Genomic DNA, 24,921 nt, shown 5'->3' on the forward strand with positions numbered 1-24,921 from the left:
GGCCTGGGAAGGCTCTGGTGGAGAGGAGAGAGCTCACTGCCCGACAGTTTTTCCCTGATACCTACATGCCCAGCCCGTGCTGGGTCCGTGAGACCATATAAACCATCTAGCCCTCTGTTTATTCATTCACTCCCTTGTTCATTCACAGTTTCCCTGCTCCTTCTGTGTGTCAGTGGAAGAAACAGACAATTATGCCCAAGAGGATAGACTGGGGAAAGGCTGGAGTTAAGGACAATGTCTGACTACTAGCTTGGGTAACTGAGAGGATGCAGGTGCCAGTCCCTGAGAGGGGAGCTGGTGAAGAGCCTGTCTTTGGCTGTGTTGACTTGAGGTGCCTGGGGGACACCCACGGGGAGATGTCCAGTGTGCAGTGGGATCTTTTATTATTATTATTATTATGTTCAGTTAGCCAGCATATAGTACATCATTAATTTCTGTTGTAGTGTTCAATGATTCATTAGTTGCGTGTAACACCCACTGCTCACCCCAACACATGCCCTCCTTAATACCCATCACCCGGTGTGCCATTGGATCTACAGGACTAGAGGCCAGCAGGGAGATCGGGGTGAGCTACTGAGGTTTGGGAGTCATGGATCATTTCCCAGGTGGAGGCCAGAGGGCTGAGGAGGGGGAAAGGACAGCCATTAAAGGAGGAAGTGGGTCTGAAGGGAACATTGTCCTGAGAATGCTTGTAAGTTGAGAGGAGCAAGAGGGTAGATAGCAGGTAGAAATCTCAAATAAAAGTTCAATGTTTTGCTTTCCTCAGCACCACATTCCAGATGGAAACTGCTGGGCTTTGCCCAGAGGCAGCTGAGGGGAAAGAATACAGGAGCAGCCCTAAAGTGGGTGACCCCACCTCCTTCCTGGGTCCCTTGCTGTAAACAGACACCCCTCCATGCGTGCAGTCCGCCTTTCCTAGCAGATCATGTGCTCCAAGGTTGTGAGTGTAAATCCCACCCCCCTTCGCCTGGTTCTCAGCTTAAGTCACACCCCACCTCAGCTGAACTTTCAGCCTCTCTCCCACCTACCTTCCCCACAAACTGGTGGGTTAGAACTCTAAATAGATTACACAAACACTTGAATGCACGATTCTAAATACTGCAATTTGTCTGTCCTGTCTGTTGACCTTTGCCTCCGTGCCTTTGACATGTTTTGATTCTGCAGGGCTGTGGGTTTTGTTTCATCAACAAGGTGACCATGTGGTTAATTACCCTTTGACCCTGAGGGCCAAGGCCTCCATCTGGGCAGGAAACATCCATGGCTCTGGAAGTTTCAGGCCTCTTGGCATTTAGTTGTCACTGTCAATTCCCCCTGCTCTCCTCCGCCCGCCCCCATCTCCCTGCAGGGCTCCTGCCTTCTGTGTGCCACAAAGCCACTTGCAGAGGTTCACTGGAGCCACCACCACGGACACTTGCCAACTCAACTTCCACCCAGTTCTCTCCTCCACTAAGCAGCTTCCTCTCCACTTTCCAGGTGACTGCTAAGGACTTCAGTTAGAAAGATGTTCATTGGAACATTTGTAGACGAAAAGGCTCAGTCTGCGAGGCATGGTATTCTGGGGGCCTCCAAGACCTGCCCTGATCTCTGCCACATGTGCAGCAGGAGCTGAAAGGAGACACAAATGCTCTGAGTGAGGCATGGAATAGACCAGGGCTTCCCGGCTGAGCTCTGCACCACGGGCAAAGGTTGGAAATGCAGAGATGCGAGGGAACGACATGCCAGGTGTACGGAATAGGGACAAATCCATGAGGGCGGAAAGACCAGGGCTTGTGTCAAACCCAGTGGTTCAGGGAGGCTGGGGGCAGAGTCTATGAAGGGAGGAGGGACGTGCAGCCGTGGAGGAAGAGTGAGACCAGACCACACCAGGCTGAGAACTTGGATTTTATTTGATAAGCAATGGAGAATCATTCAACATCGTCTTCCTTACCCATGCAAACAACACATCTCAGTTATTTAATATCCCCTATGAAACATGCAATTGGGTCCTAGCTAAAAAGCAGAGGGTTTTCATGGCAATTGTGGTAGCCCATTTTGAGAGCTGGGGATGGGGTTTGGTGTGCTCTCTCCTGAGGCTGGAGACAAGTCTCACCCTGGTAAGAGAAGCTGCAGTTCTAAGCTCCCATGCCCACCTTGCCCTCTCCCCCTCTGCAGTGTTTCTCCCTCACCCCCCTTTCCTTCCCAGTGATTTTGGCTGAACAATATTCACACCCCAGAATGTCCCTTCACTCTCATTCACTACCTTCGCTCTCATCTTCAAAATGCTTGGAACACTGGAGATGTTGCCAAGGGCATCAGACGGTGCTGCGCTGTCCATGAAAATGGTCTTCTTTCTTCATCAAGGGCATTCAGGAATAGGGACATTTATAAATTTTTGATGCCACAGAAAACACATGAATATTGAGCTGTTAAGGCTGGGTGTGGAGTATTCTATTATGTCCAGACTGAGTCTTGCTCAGTGAGGAGGCTGTGTGGCCCACCTGGGGATGAGTTGATGTGGGGGTCGTGGCAACTATGTCTGGAAGTTCTGCCATGTGTGGCAGCTGGGACACTTCGGTCATGTTCTTGACCTCCCCTGCCCACCAACCCGCAGAGAAATGCAACTCCTGTGCTTTCCCAGATAGGGGAAGCAAATGTGGCTGCATGCTGGAGAGGTAAACAAATCCACACTGAGCCACCATCAAGGCTTGTGGGGTCATGGTAAGGTGATGATGGTCTCAGCCAGGGGCCACCTTCCTGACAGCATTGCTGGGGGTTGCCCGCTTTGAATGTCGGGACTGCTGGTGGCTGTGTTGTAGGAAGGATGGCCAGGGCCCAGGGCTCCTGGATCTCCTGGCCAAGCAGCTGGGGTGAGGGAGGAGGCCACAGCTGTCCCAGCGGAAGTGCACGGCAAGGCCAGGAAATTCAGGGAACAGGCAGACCTTGTATCACAGCCAGTGAGTAGAGTGTGGGCCATGGGGTTCAGGGGCCAAGGCAGAATGCCACTGCCTCTTGGGGGCCACCCAGGCGGGAGAGCCAGGCAGCTGAGCCTGTGGTGCTGGGGGTGGGTATCCTGGGAACAAGACCTGCTTTGCCTTTGGAGTCCCCCTTCTAACCCATTCACTGGGATCTGCCTGCCCTTGGGCTGCTAGAGAAACTGCTGGTCTCCCACACCCAAGAAGAGCCTGAGAGAGAAGATAAGGTGGCTCAGGTGCATCATGCACTGTGTGTACAGCATGTGGGGCCGGGAGGGAGGGTGATGGAGCAGTTCCCGGTGTGGCATCTGAAGATTTCTCTGGTGAAGCTTTGTGCCGTGGGCTGCGAAGTCCCCAGAGCCTCCTGGAGCAGTTTAGCTTAGCACAGACCACAAAGACAGCCATGACTCTTTCCAGTTTGAGCTGCGGCCTTAGAAACTTCTTCTGTGACCACTCTTCTTGACTCAAGTCTTGCCCAAACTTCTGTCCTGCACTGGGCAAGGCTGGTACAGGCCTGTCTCCGATTCCATTGTTGCTAAAGGAACACCAGTCATCCCTCTCCCTCGTGCTGTCCTGACCTCCTCCTCTCTGGTCAGCCCTGCCCCCTCCAAAGCCTATGAGCACACAGCTTTCTCCCTGGCTACAATCATCAGGAGACCCTCTGGAGCTAGGGGAATTAGCTCTCATGCCTGGGAAAATGAGCCAAAAGGTAAATGCCAGCCGACCCCTGTTAAAGCCAAGTCCAAGTTCTGGGCCAGGAGAAGCAGGAATGCCTTGGAGCAGGGACTGGGCCCAGAGCCGCCAGAGAGGCTGCAGAGAAATCCCTCACCAGGGTTTGCCTTTAGTAATACACAGAACGAACTCACAACTGGCCCATCCTGCATGTGAGCACTGGTTCTAGGATTTGGGGCCCTTGTACCACCCTAAAATGGGGTGTCCTTACAGCTATTCTTGTGGAGATCTCCGGGAAAGAGCAAGCCCAAGCAGCCTGCCCCTCTGTCCCTCTGGCAACCTCATCCCGGGGCTGAGCCAGGAGCTAGGCAGTTGACTGAGGCACAGCCTGAGGTGACCATAGACCTTCCCAGGTCAGGGTCCTTGTCTGAAATCCAGGGAGTGGTGAAGCCTGAATTAACTGGGCTCGTTCAAACAAGTTCTAGCCCAACCGGGCACACTCTAGACACTGAATTCAAACAATAATCCCAACCAAATGCCTCCAGCCTCGTCAGCTTTTATGGTGCCTCTCCCAAAGCCTCTTCCAGCCTCATTCCATTTATCCTTACCTGCTCTGAGAGCTAGGTAGGAAAAGCATCGTCTCCTCCTCACTCCTTTTTTTAGATGGAGAAACTGAGGCTCAAAGAGCTTAAGTGACTAGTCCAAGGCAGAACAGAGCCTCCGCTGCATCTGATGGGAGTGTGCCATTCTTAGGGCCTGCCTGACCATGTAAAGGGAGAAAGGAGGCAGGACCAAATCATTTTCCTATTGGAAACAGCAGGCCCAGCTGTGGGAACTATTGCTACTTACACAGTAAGCCTCTGAGCCTCCCCCGTGGTCAGAGTGGTCAGAAGGCTACCTGCTGACTGAGTGGCCTGAAGGCGCCTGCAGGGCCAAATGCCACCCACGGCCCGCACAGGGTCCACAGGGCAGCTCTGGAGCTCTGAGTCTGGGCCACTCCGCACACCCGAGGAGCAGGGCCTCTCGTTCCCTCACTCTAGCAAGCACAGCATGATTTGTACACGAGCCGTCCTTCCTGTGCTGTCTGGCAGGAGGGGGAAGGCGGCCCCCGACCAAGAGAGGCAGCTGCCAGTGCAGGAGGCCACCGAGTCCCTGCCAACACCCCGGAATGCCCATCACTTCCAACTCTGCTCATCCACAGTCAAGGCGGGTATCAAGAATGTCCCTGACCTCTCTGTTGCCGTCTCTACTGGGCAGCCCAAGAGAACTGGTTCTTGGACATGCTCTGTCTCTGCTGAACACAATGGGCCAAGGAGTGACTCTGGCAAGTGAGCCTTCAGCTGCTCCTTCCCAATGGCTACAAAGTGACATGCCAAGAAGCAAACCGCCCCTGTGTCTTGGTCAGCTCAGGCTGCCATAACAAAATACCATAGATGGGGGCTTCAACAACAGGCCTTTTATTTTTCACAGTTTTGGAGGATGGAAGTCCAAAATGAAGGTTCCAGCAAGGTAGGTTTTATTCTGATACCTGTTCTCTTGGCTTGTAAGTAGCCACCATCTTGCTTTGGGCTGACATGACTTCTTCTTTGTGCACACAAGGTGAGAGAAGGGGGCAAGCTCTTGGTGTCTCTTCTTATAGGGGCATTAATTCCACTGTGGGAGTCCCACCCTTATGACCTCATCTAAACCCAAGCACTCCCCAAGGGCTCCACCTTTGTTTTTTGTTTTTTTAAGATTCTATTTATTTATGTGATAGAGACACAGCGAGAGAGGGAACACAAGCAGGGGGAGTGGGAGAGGGAGAAGCAGGATTCCCGCCGAGCAGGGAGCCCGATGTGGGGCTCGATCCCAGGACCCTGGGATCATGACCTGAGCTGAAGGCAGACGCTTAACGACTGAGCCACCCAGGCGCCCAAGGGCCCCACCTTCGAATACCATCACATTGTGGGGTAGGACTTCAATATATGAATTTGAGAGGAACACATTCCGTCCATACCACCCTGGTAGAGATCAGGTTTCCTGAGGAATGCCAAAATCTTCCTGTGGGCATGAGGCCTCATGTGCCCCCTTTAACCTGTCACTGGAGACTGGGGACTTCCTTTGCCTTCTTCCAGAAATGACTCATTATCTTAAGACGGGCATGAAAGGCTTGGGATGACTTCTGATAAGGTTCTCCAAGTGCCCCCCTCCCCCCCTCCTCTTGTCCCCTGTGCAGACAGCTGAGAAGATGCTCTACTTGGTGTCTGGCCAGAGAACAAATCACTTTCCCTCCAGGGACTACACCCTGGAGGAAAGCTACAGGCAGGAGAGAAGGAACATGCATGCAAAGCATCCAGGCTCACCTCGGAGGTGATATATGAGGCAGAGCATGGTCTACACGGAGCGGGTAGCCTCTAGGCCCACTGTTTTTGGCCCAGTAGGCCTGTGGCTGCCCTTGGCATCAGTGAAGGAGCCAGCAGGCTTCAGCTACACAGAGGGCCTGCGCACACAAGCCACTCACTCAGGAAGGCAGGAGCCATTGGTCTCTGCAAATGCAGCAGGCAGCAGAGGTGCCCATGAGGGGCCCAGGTCCAGGAAACGAGCCCTTTCTTTGCTCAGGATCCTGGTATCAGTCAACTGGGTCAGTACCATTTCTAGATTCCAAACGTCCATCATAAGTTCACAAAGAGTTGCAATGAAAGACAATTTTTATTAAGCACTGGAGCTGTGATTATTTTAGCACAAAGCACCTATGTTCATCTGATTTCAGCTTCCCACCATTGGAATGCTGTTCCCTGTGGTTTCCCCAACATGACTGTGGAGGAGATGCAGGGCTTGGCCATCAAGGCCAAGATTTTGGAACTCTTGTGGCTTAAGACAGAACAGCTTCTTACTAGATTGCAAACCATGCTGGAAAATGTTTCTTGGCAGAAAAAACAAAAAAACAAAAAACGTATTCTAACTTGAGTAGACTCTGCAGCCTGCCAGCCCATGGTAGAACAGGCGTGTGCAAGGCCAGGCAGGTAGGTGGGGGACAACAGCCTCCTGCTGTGGCCCAGCTGCTGTCACACATTAGCACACGGGGGGCCACAGGCTGCCTCTGCAACATAGCTTCCAAGAAACGGGTTGTGCTCAGCAATCCCAAACAGCACTTATCAGGAAAGGAAAAAAAACGCCCACCCCCCCTCCCCAAAGCCCTACTCCAGGAAACTCTGTGAGCCTTGGAGTTTCCCTGGCCACGCAGGCCTCATCGGCCTGTCTGTCCCTCTTCTCTCAAGGCTTGGCATGAGAGTACCGCTGGCGCTGCTCCTCATCCAAGCTAGATTGCTCTGCAGACAGGAAATAGCCGATATGGCCTGGTGAGTATTCATCAGGGTCCTGGAGAGCCTCCGGACTTGCCTCAGAAGCTGGCACCTGCCAAGGAAAAGGGGGACAAGGTGAGACATTCCCTCTAGTTCGAGTCAGCAAGCTGCTGAGAAATACCTCTTTGGAATACAGACTTACAAGGCGCTGGTAGAAGGTGTAGCTAGGGACAATGAGGTTCCTCTCCACTTTTGTCTTCCAATAGCATCTTGCCTTAAAGACCAGCAAGAGTAGCCCTGGGCTCTCCCAAAGTTTTCTTCATGCCTAAGGGTACTGGGTTCTGTGTCTGGTCCTCCCTAGCCCAGCTTCTCTGCCAGCCATGGCTAGCCAAAGGCTTGGAAGCTCTCTCCCTGCCCCTACCCTTGCACGTTGTTATTACTCTGCTCGAACTAAGTACCTTCCATGCTGAGCCTGATGGGCAGCCACCTGGCCTACTTGAACAATGTGATGGGAAAGGTAACAACAACCCACTCTGAGCTGTAGAGTGGGGAGGAGGGGCAGACACAAAGGTGGTATTACGAAGACTAGGCTGGGGGAGTCTTTTCTCTTTGAGAAGAAAGGACTCTGTGGGCTGGGTTCTGAAGGTGATGCAAGAATTCAGTAAGTGGAACCCAAGGGATGGAAGAGAAGACAGAGGAACAGAAGAAGCAGGGCTGGGCTCTGGGAAGAAAGCGGATGTGCCTGGGAACCCGGGGAGGGGGGGGCCCAGAGACCAGTGGAAATGAGTCAGGGCAGGGTGTGGGAAGCCCCTGAAGTCTTGTGGACAAGGAAGCTCCCACATGATCCTGCACCTGGCTGCCCCACGGCACTCTCCCAACAACCTTCCAGGCATCCTCCCTTCTCCACTTCCTTGGGATATCTGTTCAGCTTGGTCTTGGCTCTGCTTCTAAGGGCCCACCCAGATAGTAGCGCCTTGAGAGCAGACCTGATGAAGAGTTTCACCAGAGTCTGCCTTGGGAACTGACCCACGGGATCCACTGAGCATCTACGTGGTCTCTTCGCATGGGCAGTCCCTCTCATGGATCAACTCTCTGGAGGATTGGTCCAGTCCAGCTGGTCAAGGTGTGTATGTGAAAATAATCACACCTTTAGCCATTTAAAATATCCAAACTCACTCATTCTGCCTTAGCTTACTGGGTTCTTTTTTCCTTGTTGTTGTTGTTAGCTTTAAAAAATCAGAGGTTAGGCTCCATTAAGATTTCTAAAGCCAGAATTAAAACACCCTTTCTAAGTACTGTTAGATTGAGAGTATGTGGTCCCAAGGGGCTTGCTGGGAGTGTATCTGGGAGCAAAACCCAATATGTGCCTGCCATCTGGACCAGCTGCCAACACTGCCCTGGAAACATGACCATTACAGATGGTCCCTGAGGTGGGGTCCACCCTGGCAAATATGGAGCACCCTATGGATGAACACCAAGCACGATCCATAGAAGGACCCTTGGTTTATTTTTTAGTACAAGGAAACACACCCACACTAGGCTCTGGATTTTGTAGCAGAACAAATGATGCACAAGTTCAGACAGGGGCCTGGGCTCGGGCAATGAGCTCAGCATATGGCCTGACTCACTTTGTCCAGGTAACATATGCTTGAGAAGTTTTCACATCAGATTGCATTTAATATCCATGAGGACAGCTCACTTTTTCATGGAAACTTGAAAGGAATCTTTTTACTCAGCAGGGTGTGCCACCACCATACGAGTAACCACCCTCAAATTTACTGAGCTTTGAAGTCTGGATTTCACACCCAGAGCGTACTCCTGTAGCGTGTGCCTTTTGGGGAAGGGGTCCAGCCTCCATGCAGAATGCCCTGACCTGGCCTGGGGTGGGGGTGGGGGGGCAGAGGAGAAAGGAATGGTCATACCTGGGGCCAGGTGGCTTGGTCCTGCAGGGTGTTCTGCTCACTGGAAGGCCAAGTATTCACTTGGAGGTAAAGGTGATGCTGTGGATCTCGTGGCTCTTGCCAAAGTTGGATGTAATCCTGCGGGGTCTCCAGGGTGACTACGCTGGAGTCAGAATTTATGGGAGACTGAGGAAAGCTGGTCGAAGCGACTATGTCAGAGCCTGGGCTATACACCAGTGGCAATGGACCCATGGACACCCCTTGCTGCTCCTCAGAAACAAAACTGAAAGAAACATGTTACAGTGACATGGATCTGGGAACCATGACCCAAGAGTCATCGCCTTGTTCATCAGTAGGTGCTTGCAGCACGATTGGTTGTGGTGGCTAAATCAGGATTCACTGGTTTGTACCCTCACTTTGCCCAAAGAAGATTCCATTTGCTGGAGTCAAGTGAATGTAAAGATTGAGGTGAATTCTTGTCTCAAGTGGTTTTATTTGTATTACTTGGACAGCCCTCAATCTGCTACAATGGTGATCTTTGTGGCCTCGGGCCAGTCACTTTACCCACCCAAAGTCAGGGACGCGCCCTTTGTCGCTAAAGGAGCGAACAGCTGGGTGGGGCTGCTGGGTCAGTTCCTCCCTGCAAATCCAGTGCTCTCTCTACAAGAGCCCCATTCATCCTGGGTAAGTAGGGACTTCTGAATCTGTACTTTCCACAACCTCCTCAAGTGCATTCTGATGATCAGGCCGGCAGGAAACACGGCACTAACCCACCCAGCAGATGTATTAGGGTCGCTGATCCTACAAGGGGGCCCAGAAGGAAATCTGGAGAGTTCTGGGAGGCCCGCTCCGAGAGCTGGCATTCACTCAAAAATATTTACTGGGCACTAAGCATGTGCTCTACAACCCCTTTGCTGCTGAGCAGAGCCTTCTCTTTCTGGCATTTGGGACCACAGACTTTATCACTTAGCAGAAAATGTGTTCATGTTCTCATACTGCCTCCCAGAACGTAGTCCTTCTGTGAGCTTAGCTCTTTGGTATGCCACGGCCATCTAGCGACTGTTTCACACCCACTTCCCTCACATAGATTGTCAATGCTATGGAGACCGCTTGATCTGGTCTGCTGTGATCACCAGATCGCAGTAGAGTGGGAGAAGAAAGCTGGGAGCCCAGGAGTCATTCAGCTATGGGCACTTAAGACTTTACTATAGACGCCTGGTGCCATGAGACTGGGCTTGGGTGGATGGAGCCAAGCGACTTCAAGATCTGCGTGCCAATTCCCTAACTTGGGAGCTTTCTTATCTAGGCCTCCTACTTTCACAGAGTCTCCTCCGTTCCATCAACACATGCTTGGCCACACACTGTGCCTGCAGAGGCAGGGGCGGGGGGGGAGGGGAAGCCACAGAGCAAGATGAATGGGAGCACATTGCTTTTGATGAAGGGGTTTGGTGCCCTGTGGACAAGTCACTCATGGTCTCGGGCACACTGTCTGGCCATAAGAGGAAAGCAGAGACCTTAGCCCTTATCACTGTTCCATGCGCTTCTTACCTCTGCCTGTCATCTTTGTTGTCCCCCAGGGTTTCACCTTGATAGTAGCCAGACGCCTGTCGTCCAGCTACGAACTGGACAGGAACAGCGATGGGCTGGGTCTGCATGAGTGTCCCGGGGTCCTGGGTTCCCTCCGCGGCATCAGGCGGCTGCGGCTGCTTCTGCGTCTGCTGCCCCACGTGCTGGTCCTGCCCCTGCAGCAGTGGCTTCAGAAGGAGAGACAAAAGGACCTCAGTGCCCGTGAGAGTGCCCCAGAACCGGACTGAACACCCCTGCTCCATTCTCCCAGAGCAGAAGATGACAGTGGCCTCCGGGCGTGGTCTGGGTGATGTCTACGTGTTGGTCGGGGCACCAGCTGCAGCCCCGCTCCTGGCTGCAAGATGCCGCAATCTGCAACACATGGACGAGCGTCTGGGTCTGGCTCGCCGAGCATTTTTATCTCAGGCAAGTGAACTGCCTCAGGAGAACCGGGTGGGCCCCAAGGTTTATGAAAATGAAACCTCCTTTCAGCTCCCCAGCTGCAACAGGCTTTCCCTACCTGGCTGGAGACATCACCAGGCTCCTCAAGCTCCTCAGAGAATTTGAAAGAGGGCGATGAACATGAACCACAGGAGAGGCTGATCCGGAGATCTGGGAGGAACATCTTCATTTGCTCAGTGCGTTGTTTCTTGGGCACTGGCTCCAAAGAATGGGACTCAGGACGGTCAAGGCTGTGTGAGGCGTGTGGCCGCATCTGGAAAGACACAGTATCACAGAGGTCTTTGTCAGAGGCCACGCCTTTCCTCAGGGCACAAGACGTGTGGGGCACGGAGCGGCACAGGCCGCCCAGGAAGCCTTGGCTGTACAGGAGCCCATCTGCCACCGCCAGAGCCTCGGTGGGCCCACCTCAGCCACTACACCCAGCAGACAAAGAGCACAGCCCTGAGTCCCTGCTGAAGACCGCTCCAAATGTCCCTCCTAGCAGGCCGTGCTGACTAGCTGCTTGCAAACTACCAAGGTCCCGTTTCTCTCCCTTCTGCCACTGACTTACGTGGAACTGGCCTCTGACCTGAAAGCTGGAACCCTGCATTTTCTGAAGCTGTTCCTGCATCAGTTCCAGTGCGTCCTTCTGGCTTCTGATGTCAGCCTGCAGCATCAGCGTCTTCTCTTCCAGTTGCTCCTTAAACTTTTTCATCAGCTCCAGCTCCCGCTTGTGGATGTATGATGTAATCGACGGCGGTGGTTCTCTTGGCTGGGGGAAGGAATGGCTTATGGTTCATAGACAGGGACGCCAGGTTCTCCAAATCCTACCAGGCTGTCTTATTGCCAAGTTTGGAAAGACTGAGAAATGAGAATCATTCCTCCACTCCCAATTTCACTCATCACTAGAAAGTCTGAAGCAATAGCTAGAAAATCCAGGAATTCAAGATCAGAAATGGATCATGGGAATCATGTAGTCTGATTTTTTCCTCAAAACATAAAGCTGTGGAATTGGCCCCAAAGTGTGAAGTGACCTGCCCCAAATCCTTAGTGGAAGAGTCAAAGTGCAGCGGGTCATATCAGAGACAAGGCATGTGGGAAACATCTATCAGATGCCCCCATTAGCAAGGCGGTAAGAAGAAGAATGCTCAAATGGCACTTCCTTTGTTCCAGGCACTCTTCTAAGCACTGCAAAGAGATTCACAGATCTGACCTTCACAATGTCCTCAAAAATAAGTACTGTCCCATACACAGTTATCGTAGAGATAACAGTGGCCTGAAACAGACCAGAGGCAGGAGACACAGAAAGGAAGGGACACATTTGAGAGAAATTAAGAAAGTAGACATGGCTTCTCAACTGACCGGCTGAGGGCGGAGGAAAAAGGCAGGGTTCTTGGAAAAAAACTATCTGCGGAAGCTATTCTTTGCCTTAATCTGGGTTGGCACTGTGTGTATAAACAAGATGAGAGAGCCACAGTCCCAATATTAATGATGAGAAGGCACATAGACATGTGACTGCTAGAGAACAAAAACAAGAGTCTATTCTATCATATACTGTGGCCTTCAACGCTTTATGGCTAATGGAAGCGCACAGCTGAGTTATTAAAAAGAGAGAGCAAAAAACATGCAAGCTGTTTTTCGCACTTGGAATAAAAAATTATATATATATATTTTTTTAAGCCACTGAAAATTGTCCAATTGCTCTTCTTTTGCTATAAAGTATACAGATGTTCATATAAGAAAGTAGGCACTCATTAAGCCAAAAAAACAAACAAAAGAAAAAAGTAAAAACTCTAAACTCGGGACTGAAAGCCACAAACCCTACTTCCCCGTTCTCCAAGCAGGGGTCTTTTCTCTGCTGTCCCTGGCAGATAAGCTACCAAGCCTGCCTCAGACCTTTCCGTTGAAGGGGAGGAAGCCCACCACCTGAGGAAGGGACCTAAGCCATCTGAGCAAGGCTTTCCTGAGGCGAGTGGAAAGCTGCCTGCCCTCAGCTGCTAGGTTTCCACCCTAGTTTGACCCACTGGAGACTCGTCTTCCACTTCGGGAGCATGGCGGCTGTGCAGCTACTTGGAGAAAGCTGTCCTGTCCCTTGCCAGTCTCCTTTCTCCAGTGCCTCCCACTACAGACAGCATGACATTTTCCATTTTCCAGCCTCTCTCCATCCTGGTCTCCAGCTTCTGGACACACTCCAGTCTGTCAATCCATGGCAGTCAGAAATAAGCACATGCAGAGCAGTACTACCCACACTCGTTGCTCGTTATTCTATTTTATTTTATTTTTTTAAGATTTTATTTATTTATTTGAGAGAGAGAGAGAGCGAGAGAGAGCATGAGCAGGGAGGAGAGGGAGAAGCAGGCTCCCGGCACGCAGGAAGCCCAACGTTGGGACTTGATCCCAGGACCCTGAGATCATGACCTGAGCCAAAGGCAGATGCTTCACCAACTGAGCCCCCCAGGCGCCCCTATTTTGACTATTTTAAACAAAAGTTATATTTAAAGTTTAGTTATGACTTCATTCCAAGCAGAAGAGAAGCTTGTCAACGTTAAAGGGGAACCACAGCTTTTTGGCATAATAAAGACATGAATAAGGACAACATGGATTTTTACAGAAATTTTTTTTTGATTGTTCAAAAAATTTTCACAGCAGTCTAGAAATCCCCACAAGGCAAGCAGACCATTTCAAGATGGAGAAACTGAGACTCAGGGATGTGCCAAGGTCAATGCTGGGGCCAAACTCAAACAACTGTCTTCTAGCCCTCAGTTCTTCTCAGAAGAGGGAGTGACTCATCTTAGGCTTTGTAATTAATGCACACGAGTCCACGTAACAGACCATAAACTCATTATTTTGCCTGCCAATCCTGATTTTAATAATCCTGCTATTATAAAAGATGATTGCCCAAATCTGTGATTATGTACACAAATTTGAGGATAGAAGAGCAACAGAGTAGTAAATCCAACTGCACTGATTTGGCCTCGGACCATACACCAGTGCTGACATTTGAAGGTTGGATACAACTAACATTCTGAAAGGCATGCTTCTAATCTAATAAAAATTCCATTTGGAGAAACCTAGCTCGTGGTGGGGAGGTGTTGGTATGGTAGGCAGGAAAGTCATCTTCCCCTGAGATGGTTAGCATCCCCTCCCAGGTGATAAGGAACACAGCTCTTAAAAAATACTGCTTTTTCTTAGTAGATAAGCTTCCTATTTGGCCCAAACTTTCTCTTCAACCCAAAATGTCTTTGCATATTTTACATTAAGAGGAGAACAGAGATTTCATCTTACTTAAAGAACCTCCAACCTCCCTGTTTGCTAGGGTCCACTGGATTCTCAGCTGCATCTGAAAATCCAGTATGACAGAAATAGTGATGAAAATAAGATGCTTTCTGCAAAGTGAACCTGAACACAAGAGTGGAAATTCAGGGCTTTGCAGGGTTAGTGGTCCAGACAATTATGTGGAGCAAGACTCCCACAGGTACCTCATCACTGATGCCAGCAGCCGCATTGAAGGGTGAGCGGGCCTCCTGCTCCACCTGGTCCAGCTGGCCCTCCTCCTCCACCTCCTCCACCTCCTCCACCTCCTCCACCTCCTCCACCTCCTCCACCTGCTCCACCTCTTCCTCTTCATCTCCTTGTTCCACGTTGCCCATCTCGTCCATCTGGCCCATCTGGTCTACCTCTTCCATCTCGTCCACCTGTTGCACCTCATCCACATCATACACCTGCTCCGCCTCAGGTTCGAAATCAAAGCTCCGCGGAGATAATGTAGCTGAAGAAAGCACAGTGGAATGCATGAGCAAGAAAGCAGAAGTGCCAACATTATCAAAGAGATTTGCAGATTTCTCTTTATTTCTTTTTGAAGTCACAAAAACAGGAGCGTCCAGTTTTATTCCATGTTAAGGATTAGATATGCCAGGTACCAAGAGTAATTCAGAACATTCCTTAAAATTGTGTTCATGTTTGAAAATAAAGAAAAAGGAAGGAGTGTCTGACTTTACCTCCACCCATCCAAGCATAAGTGGGTAGGTACCCAAACCAGTCGTGTTGAGTGTCTTTTCATTATAAAATTCTTCCGGCCATACTTCTGGAAATTTGGTACCTTCCAACTGATAATACCAAATCAAACCTAATCATAAATCACTTCCAAAAAAGTAGGTTCCCCAGAATGTGGGGATCTCTGGAGTGCTTAAAGTGCTGGTGGGGGTGTTGAGAAATGACTCTCCTTCAAAAAGCAAGGTGGAGAACACTATTTGAAGAACACAAAAGGGCAGAGTCATTTTGGAAAACAGTTTGGCAGTTTCTTTCACACACGCTTCCCATATGACCCAGTTGTCCTGCTCCCAGGAATTTTTGTTAACAAAGCCAGACCAAAAAGATGAGAGACTATGTGATTCCATTTACATGACATTCTGGAAAAAGGAAACCAGAGACACAATACAGACCAATGGTTGCCAGAGGATGAGGGACAGAGTTGGAGTTCAAAGAGACAACACAAAGGAATCTGGGGATGGCAGGATTGTTCCGTCTGGTACTGTGGTGGCAGATACAGGACTCTTTGCCTTTGTCAAACCCATAGAAGTGTACATCCCAAGCAGTGAAGTTTACTGTGTGCAAATTAAAAACTAAGTTTGTTCTTCTACGTTTCAGAAATCATAATCACGGGTTCACGGATTCCCCCTCCCCAAATCAATTGTTTTGAAAAGATTTTTTAAACAAAGTTTGAGACTGACAGCAATAATGTAAGAGTTGTTAGCTAGAATATTTAAAAAAATAGAGGTATTAGTTCTATATATGAAGATTCCACAATACAAAGACTCTATGCTAAGGTCAGCAAATTAGAGGACAGAATCTGCATTATGCATCCGGCACCGCTTCAAGTTTTGTATTTTTTATACAATTATATTTATGAAATGTCTTTAATATTGAAGATCATGTAATAAATATCACTGTTTCTGAGAGACTATCCAAAAAAAAAAAAAAACAAGAACTACCCTGTGGGCCACTGTTTTTCTGCAACTACTATGCCACAGCAGTCTTCACTGTTTTTCTTCTGATAATCCTTATCCACATGTCCAATGTACCTACCTGGTGATGCTAGTATGCTTTCCAGGGACGATGTGCTGGAATCATAAGATGTATCAGACTCTACCCCAATTACAAGAACAGATTCTTGGTGGTCATACTGCTCGACTGTTAGAATATCAGCTTGATCCTGGGAATTTCCAAAAGAGGAGAAGATGACATTTCAATTTGGAGACAGATATATAAACAACAGGAAACACGGGCAGAACACAAACTTGGATGCATGTCACATCACAATTTCCAACACTGCTTCTATCAACTGAATACCTAAACAAAACCATCACGAAACACGTCCTTGAAAAATATTACTGGAAGGTAATAACAAGCAGAGATTATGGGTGCCCCGTGCTATACGCTGGCAAAACCGAGAAAATAAACACAATACAGATGCGCTGAAAGCACAAGCATAAGAAAATTGTGTGCCACTCAAAGGCCGTGGCACCAAAAAAAAAAAAAAAAAAAAATACACGCCTTTCCCAGGTGTTGGTAGGATGCTGACCCGGCGGTGGGAGAAGGGCACCGCCACCCGAGGGCCTGCACATGCAGCCGGCGCTGAGAGCAAGGAAAGGCCAGATGGAGGCTGCTTAATGGCCACTTCATATCTTCAATGCAGGTTAAAGTTGGAAGTATTATTACCAAAAACATCTTTACTATAGTAGCACAGAGATGAAAATGGCCCTGGAGAGCTTCTAGTGCAACCTCCCCCTTTGATAGTGTCAAAGAAGACAAGGTCACACAGCAGTGCAGGAGCAGAGTGAGAGAGAGTCCAAGGACTTCAAACCCAGCACTCTCTTCCCGAACCCCGGTGCCTCAATTGAAGCCATCTGCTGCTTTAAATTGTACACATCATATTCTGAGTTTAGTGATCCACTTCTACTAAAGTAGAAGACTGGATCCCTTTTGAAAAGTCTGCAGCTCCCTGCTCATGTGAAATGTAAGTACCTGGTTTAGCACTGGAATCTTTTACATCTCTGCTGAAAATTTTAGTGCTTGGGCTGTGTTTTGTTTTGTTTTGTTTTCAGACTGGATTAAGACACAGACCCATGCCAATTTTTCTACAAGGAACCTGTTTGTTGGAACACACTGGCCCAGATCAAATCCCAGCATTTGAACTTCAGGAAACTTGCACAACCTCCCTGTTCAAGTGCACTGTGTTTTGTACTCCTTAAAATAAGCGATATGTTGCTAGGGATGTGATAATCTTTTCATTATCGAGAAAGATATTCTGGTGAGGTGGTATTCAATAAGATGGGATATGACCTTTCTTTCCCTGTCCTTTTCCTTCTGCTTTTTATCATAGTCATATATCAATTTAATCTTTAGCTCCTTGCTTCCTGGATGAGTTTCAATAGAAATGTGTATACTCGGGTGTTGAGTAAGATGTCCATTTTTGTGTGTTCATATATTTTATTTAGTCTATCAATATAAATTCACTAAGCTTAAATAAACTTAAAATGACAGAATCATGTGTGCCAATGGTAACTGGCCTGGAACAAAAACAAAGCAAAGAAACTATTTCAGAAGCAAAAAGATACCAAGCAAAGAAACTATGTCAGAAGCGAAAAGATACCAGTGAAGGGGAACAGATTTACAACCTGGAAACTCGCTATGTAGTAAAGCTGTGGCAACTGTAGGGCTCATCTGATTGTTTCCCATCTCTTAAGAGTCCCTGTCCTTTGTTGCCCTATGACCAACCGTTTTCTTGAAAACTATTATTTCATACATTTTGTTGTCAGGGGCAGGAAAGCTAAATCTGGTCCTAGTCACTCCATCTTAATTAGAAGCAGAAGTTTCTCAATTCCATGAAATATTATACAGTTACTGAAATGATTAAAATTGGTAGACTGAGACTGAATGGGAATAAGCAAAATTAAATAGCAATTGTGCCATAGTGGTGGGATTATGGGTGTCTTTAAAAAAAAGTTCCTTTACATGTTATAATTACTTAGGTTTTATAAGTTTATGAAGTGAGAATTTCTAAGTCCAGCTTTCCTCAAGACACACTAAATTGAAGGACTCTGATTGTTCACACATTACACACTACAGACCCTAAGTGAGTATTTGTTGACTGATGGCCAGAGTTCTAGGGATGTCTTGGCCTCTTTTCCTAGCATAACTGCAATTAGTTTGTGTGTAAACAGAACACTACTCTGTTTAAATTAGCCTTTTTCTACCTAATTTCATCCATTTCATACTTTCTTGAACAGAATGTTAGGTTAAGCAGATGTACTGTCTTCAGAAAGCTTCATCTATAAACAAGTAGCTTGCTACCCTTGAAGTTTCTTCTGACTGGTCTAAGAATTAAATTTACATCAGACAGATTAACAGGAGAAAATCAAGTATGGATACCTCCTATATCATGGGAGATACCCAGGAAAACTAAGTGACTCCCCAAGGTGGCCAAAGCCATCACCTTAAATACCATCTCCAGCTAAAGACAGAAGAAGATGCTGGGACTGGGGGAGTCAGTTATGGGAGGTGGCAAGGAGAAGCAAAGTAATAAGGGTAAGCCTTCCTCCTCTTTCTGATAGAGAGAGGGAGACACCCTTAACAAAGGGAGATTGCCCTTATAAATTTAAATGTCTCCTACAAAAGTTTAACTTCTACTCAGTCTTTTGAGCTTCTCCCGTGTTTGCACTTTCTTAAAAATATTCAGCTTAAAATAATCCTTATTCCAGACACATATTTTGGGGTGGTAAATTCTGCTCCCCTACAATGAGCAATAGTTGGAAAATGCAATACAAAATCAGCACTTTGTATTTAAAACATAGGTGTATCTCTTATGTTAGAGAAGAGCTTAAATAGTATAAACCCCTGCTGTCTGCACAGTCCCAGAAACACACAAATCCTTTCAGACAAAATCACATGCAGGCCTGAAAACCAAAGTGAGAGTCCACCCACCTAGCCTATCTATACTGTTCTTGGGATCTCTCACCTTACATTTGAAGAGTGCTATAAAAATAACACAGTGCTGTAACATACAATGTTCCTCTGTGCATCTAATATTTATGAGCACCTAGTATGTGTGGCAAACCTTGTTCAAGATATTTGGGGATAGGCCGATGAACAAGACAGCCCCTGTTCTCACAGAAGCTTTGTTCTATGAACACAGAAAATGCACTGATAAATGAGGTTACATCCAGATGAGATAGCCTGGCAGATGACCACTCCCCTTTTACTGACAGGAAAACAGAGGCTCTCCACCAGCAAATAACTTTTCCCAGGTCACAAAACTGGTAAATGGCTGAATCAGGAATTGACCCTTATCTTTTGAAGTCTAGGGCCATCTTTCTCTCTGCAGCACCTCCACCATGGCAGCTGGGTCACAGGCACCCAGGGAGTGGCAGGTAGGTGGAACACCATCCACAGGGAAGGCTTTCTGGGAGGCTTTTTCTGTTCTATGCTTTTTTTCTTGCACTTTGATCTTCTTTCCCAGACTGGAGTTTCAGATCACTGAACGCAGATCCAGATTTCATATTTCTATTAATGTGCATCCCTCTAAGATTCTCTCTAGTGACGTCTGGTGAATGGATAAATGGATGATACATTCAGTGGCTTAGGAAAAGGATGGGGACAATCTAGGCTAATTAGGGGCTGGGTTCTGCCCATGAAGGGATGGAGCCAGCTCATGAGTCTACCCCACATTAGCCTACTGTAGCAGGCACGTCAATAAACTTCCTTTTTGAAATGTACTCACAAGTCAAAAAGATCTTGAACAATGGCATAGAGCTTAGCTTAATTTTTTAAAAAAGTACTACAGGGACTATTCCAAGTATTGGGGGCCAAGAGCAGGCTGCCCCAAGATAGGCCACTTTGGCATGAAGATTATTCTGAGTTAAAAAAGCAATCAAAACCCAGCAGATTCAGGAAAAACTCTTTACCTGCCCAACAACTGCCTAAAAGAATTTAGATCGAGGCCCTGCTTCAGGAAGAGAGCTATCACCATATACCATTATACCATGAACTAGGCATGGTGGACAGGGAGGAACCTAGCAATGCCTGTTTGATCAAAGTCCTCTCTGTGTCCCATTGTTTCTGAGTGGCCCCGCAAACATTTGTTTACCATTTATTCTTTCTCATTCTTCCTGAGGATTGTGTTCCTTCCCTTTGAAATCCCTACCCCCCTTTCCCTAGTTCAAAATGACATATATACCTCATTCTGCTTGACTTCTTTAAAATTTCCATGCCTGTGTGGGTTCCCTCCATGTATGCTATTAAATTGGATTTTCTCCCATTAATCCGTCTCATGTTGATTTGATTCTTAGTCAGGCTAAAAGGACCTTGAAGGGGTCAGGACACTTTTGCTCCCCAACACAAGCATGGCTGTTGCCAGCTCCCAATAAGAAATGGTTACAAAATGGCAGCTGTGGAACACAGCTCAAGTGCTATGCCCAGATGGGATACTTCTCCAAACTAAAACCTTTTTCTGTTGGCAACACACATTAACTAAAGAACCAACATTACAGGGAGAAGGATCCATCCATTTACCCTATGACTCTCTTCTGTACATACGTCTGAGGCAGCAGCAGTAGATTCAGGATGCAGCAGTTCCATTCTAGAAATTCTTTTCTGGTCCTGGCTTCTATAAAGAGATGAAAAGAGAAATGGTAAGCTCATCTCACTTGCCATTTAAATCTAAATTTTCTACTGTACAGTAAAAATAAGGTTCAAATAAGAACAAATATTTGAGGGGCGCCTGGGTGGCTCAGTCATTAAGCGTCTGCCATCAGTTCAGGTCATGATGCCAGGGTCCTGGGATCGAGCCCCGCGTCGTCAGGCGCCGCTTCCCCCTCTCCTCCCTGCTTATGCTCTCTGTCACTATCTCTGTCTCTCTCTCTCAAATAAATAAATAAAATCTTTTAAAAAACCAAATATTTATTTTTCTTAATACATCACATCAACCTTTGAGGTGCTGCTATTCTGACAGAGAAAATTGTTGTACACCATATTTATAAAATAAATCATCTGAAAAAAATAGATAAATAAATCATCTGGACCCTCATTAGAATGAAGTTTGCCGCAGGTCTCAATGCCTCTGGTTAAAAGTGGTGAGCAAAGCAAGCTCAAAAAAAATAAACAAAAAAACAAGGCATATGGGTGAATCTTCTTAATTTTTAAACCAACTGCAATTACAAAAAAAAAATGCTTTCAGGCCAAATTTAATTTTGTTTCCTGTTATTAGAAAAACTCTCTATTCTTTGGCTCATTATCAATTCATTTCTATCAAAATTAGAATTTTGATGCCCAAGGTGAGAACCCAGCTTCCTGGCACTGGAGTCTAAGTACTAGCTTATTTTTCACCAAATTGAGTGGAAGGTGAGAGAGAACTTGGGGGGAGAGAATATGAATGAATGAGAATCTTGGTTTTAATACTGGAATTACTTTTTAAGCCTTAAAATTTTCCTGAAGATCTGTTATGGAAATGTATTTTGTTTTCAGGAGTTTTTCTTTAGCAGGCCAAAGCCAAACAGTGAAAAGCCCCATCACTCCACAAAATGAGAAACTGGAGTCTGATAACAGATATGATAAAAAGCAAGTCCTTAGAACGGCAACACAGTGACAAAATGGTATCTGTGAAACCCTCCCAATTCATTCAGAAAACACAAAATTAACAGAATAACTGGATTACTCTGAAAGGTTTCAAAAAGTCAATACTGATATGACTGTGAGAAATTTTCCATTCAATATTTCACAGGACCCAGCCAAAAAATCAATTTTACTTACATCATTTTTTAAAGATTTATTTATTTGAGAGAGAGAGAGATTGGGGGAGGCAGAGAGGGAGAGAATTTCAAGCACACTCCCCACGGACCTTGGACCTGACGTAGGGCTCAATCTCAGGACGCCAAGATCATGACCCAAGCCAAAATCATGAGACTGAGCCACCCAGGCGCCCGTTACATCATTTATTTTTAATGGTAGAAAACTAAGAAGGGTTTGAAAAAATATATTTTGGATATCAAAATATATAACATTTAGGAAGTAGTGATTTAAATTGCATAAAACAACTACTTAATGAGTAAATTCAGTCATTTGTGTATATGATGGCGCTATAAAATGTCTACTATGTATTTCTTAATGGCTCAACTTTCAGCATCAAATAACATAAACAGCGTTACTTACAAATTTGCCTTGACATCATTTAAAAATAAAATTCCTAAAAGATTATCATCTATATTTTTCATTTTTTTCAGTGTTTGACTAAATTTATAAGCCAGTTTTAGTCTAACAGAATGTCTTCTTACTAAGTGTTGGTACTTCTTCAAGGTTGTTCTTCACTTTTCTGTTCTTTCTTTATATTATCTCTTTGCAGACTGCATTTTGTCCCTTGGCTTCAACTAGGGGCATCTCTGACATCTCTATCTCAAGACCTCTCCCTGGGCTGTAGACCCAAATATCCAACTGCCTTCAGGACATGCAGTCTGGATGCCTAACATTAGACACCTTAACTCCAGGTGGTCCAATGTGACCCCTCCTCCTCTTCCTCATCCTCCTCCTTCTTCAGTGTCTCCTCTATTGGTGATGAGTGCCACCCTCCACCCAGTCACTCAAGACTAAAACCTCCAAGTCATCTTTGACTCTTCACTCTTTCTCCACTCTCTTCTGTATGAAAGTTTGTTACTAACTTTCTGTCCACCTTTTCTACTTGGGGAATTTCTGGAAGGCAGTGCACATGCACTGAACCTCTTGTATCCCCCAGCACCGAGGACAATGCAGAACACATATTAGGTGCTCCATGAATATTTGCTGAGTGAATAAAGGAATAAACAATCTGACCAACCAGCTCAATTGAAATATTTGCACATTCCTCCCTCACCCCAGGTCTGCTTGGCTTGACACAATTATTTTCAAGAACAAACTGAGGCTTCTATCTGTTCCTTAAAAGCAATTAAATGTCACTATATTGGCTTCTAAATAGTAAATATCTTTATACCTGAGATAAACAGCACGTGAACGAATATATGGCTGCACTGTCCAATATGGCAGCCATTCACCACATGTGGCTAAATTAAAACCATAATTAAAGAAAATTTCAAATTTATTTCTTCAGTCAGCAGCCTCATTTCAAGTGTGCAGTAGCTACATGTGGCTAGCGGCTATGGTATTAGAGCAGATTAAAGAGCATCATTGTCATCACAAAAGGTTCTATTGGACAGTGCTGTATCAAAGGATGCAATGAGTTTTACTGGACAAGACACTGACTTTGACAACAAAACACTATGAGGTGATGATGACTTGCTTGAAATCCACTGCTTGGATATCAAGAACGTAATAGTTTTCCAGATTCTTCCATGAATTTATATTTCATGCTTCTCTATACATCAATATAGATGGCAAACTTCTGACTTGTGATCAGAATGCAAAAGTAACAAATAAGCACATACATTGCTAAAAAAAAAAAAAAAAAGCATGAAAGAGTATTTCATACCTAACTAGTCTGTACATGTAAATAATGAATTCAGGCTCAGGACAGGAGACGTAATGGAGGGTTTGCAACCACAAACATTGCTGCCCTTTGGTTAGGAACAGACAGAAACAGAACTTTCCCTTTCTAAATCGCATCAGTTAATTTTCAAAAAGAAAGAAAATGATCAAAGAACACTTTGTTAGCTGTATTTACATTAGCTGTTAAGGTGTCTAATGAGCCCTTAATGTTTCTTACTCTCTTTCTATTTTACATCTTTGCCAAGGTTTGATATTCATTGGTAAAGCACTCAATGCTGCTGAATTACTTTAATGGAAGGTTATTCTTGGCTCAAAAAAACCCATCTACTTCTACTTGCTATGTAAATGAAACTGTAAATATGAAAAAGATATCCAATGAATACTGTCCTTTCATACATCAATGCAGTATAAACTAAGGTGTTGTTTTGAACAGTTGTGGCAATAAATATAATCTTAAATGTCTCTCCTTGTTTAACTTAACAGCTGAGATGATCTTATCTAAAGCCAGGTTTCCCTTCTTGGTCGCAGGTTGTGACCAAAGTTTAAGAAACTAATTTTCAAGATTACTCTAACCAAAGCTAGTCCGTAGGCTTACAGGAGAAACCCGCTACCAACTCCCTGTCTGAAATGGGAAACCTTAGGTCAAGACCCAACCGCATCATTTCCTCCAGGCCCCACTGCATCTCAGCCATCCTTGACAACTGGATTGGTACTAGCAGCTCCAGAGCCTACCTCTCCCCAAGTCACTATTCTCTTAAGTGGTCCCCTAGGGATAATGCCTGAAACAGCCTGCTATTTTTCCCATTCCCCTATTTTCACCATTGTGTCCAGCATTCCAGAGCTGCCAAAGGAAGGTGGACAGAATTTGAGGTCGCACAGACTTGGGCTCAAACTTCAGCCCTGACACTTCTTAGCTATGAGCCTTAGAGCAAGTCCTTTAGCTTCCCCGAGCCCCAGCTTCTGAATGTTTAAAGTGAGACTCATAATATGTACCTTGCAGCATTCTTGCAAAGATGAAATAATGTTTGGACAAAGTGCTTTGTAATCTGTATAGTCCAACATGATCATCTCAAATGCCCTCATTAGTCATTCTCCCTTTGATTGCTCCATTCCTCTAAGTTCTTCTCCACTTAAATATATGATTTGGGATGTATAAGACTATAATTTGCTCTAAATGGCTCTTTTGTGATTTTAATTCTCTCTTCTAGAAAATGTGTTCCACAAAGATGAGTTCTGCATATGCTACCATTGCTCTATTCCTTCAGAGCCAACAAGCAGACTCTCCGGGGTTAAGATAAGCAGACTGGGGATCAAGAGGTGCTATTGCTGTAGATCACCTAGATGGTTACTCCTTTGGGCAAGGAAATGGAAAGACATTCCATACTCATGGATTGGAAGAAGAAGATGTGGTATATTTATACAATGGAATATTATGCAGCCATCAAAAGGAATGAAATCTTGCCTTTTGCAACGACGTGGATGGAACTGGAGGGTATTATGCTGAGTGAAATAAGTCAATCAGAGAAATACATGTATCATATGACCTCACTGATATGAGGAATTCTTAATCTCAAGAAATAA

The 24,921-nt window shown here is 46.3% G+C and overlaps 1 protein-coding gene across 1 annotated transcript in view; it reads right to left on the bottom strand.

Moving 5' to 3' along the window:
- Nucleotides 1-6,298: 6,298 nt before the first annotated feature.
- Nucleotides 6,299-24,921, bottom strand: part of PASD1 (PAS domain containing repressor 1) — an 86,932-nt gene continuing 68,309 nt past the window's right edge. The window contains exons 11-18 of the mRNA XM_081809298.1: nucleotides 20,407-20,476; nucleotides 15,898-16,024; nucleotides 14,292-14,581; nucleotides 11,402-11,584; nucleotides 10,892-11,086; nucleotides 10,354-10,559; nucleotides 8,827-9,088; nucleotides 6,299-7,016 (exon numbers count right to left, since the gene is read on the bottom strand). Coding sequence (XP_081665424.1) covers nucleotides 6,876-7,016; nucleotides 8,827-9,088; nucleotides 10,354-10,559; nucleotides 10,892-11,086; nucleotides 11,402-11,584; nucleotides 14,292-14,581; nucleotides 15,898-16,024; nucleotides 20,407-20,476 — 1,474 coding nt within the window. The 3' untranslated portion in view covers nucleotides 6,299-6,875. The remainder of the gene's footprint in view (nucleotides 7,017-8,826; nucleotides 9,089-10,353; nucleotides 10,560-10,891; nucleotides 11,087-11,401; nucleotides 11,585-14,291; nucleotides 14,582-15,897; nucleotides 16,025-20,406; nucleotides 20,477-24,921) is intronic.

The sequence above is a fragment of the Leptonychotes weddellii genome, chromosome X (assembly GCF_054177405.1).
Source record: "Leptonychotes weddellii isolate Sample4059 chromosome X, ASM5417740v2, whole genome shotgun sequence".
NCBI classification, from domain to species: Eukaryota; Metazoa; Chordata; class Mammalia; order Carnivora; family Phocidae; genus Leptonychotes; species Leptonychotes weddellii.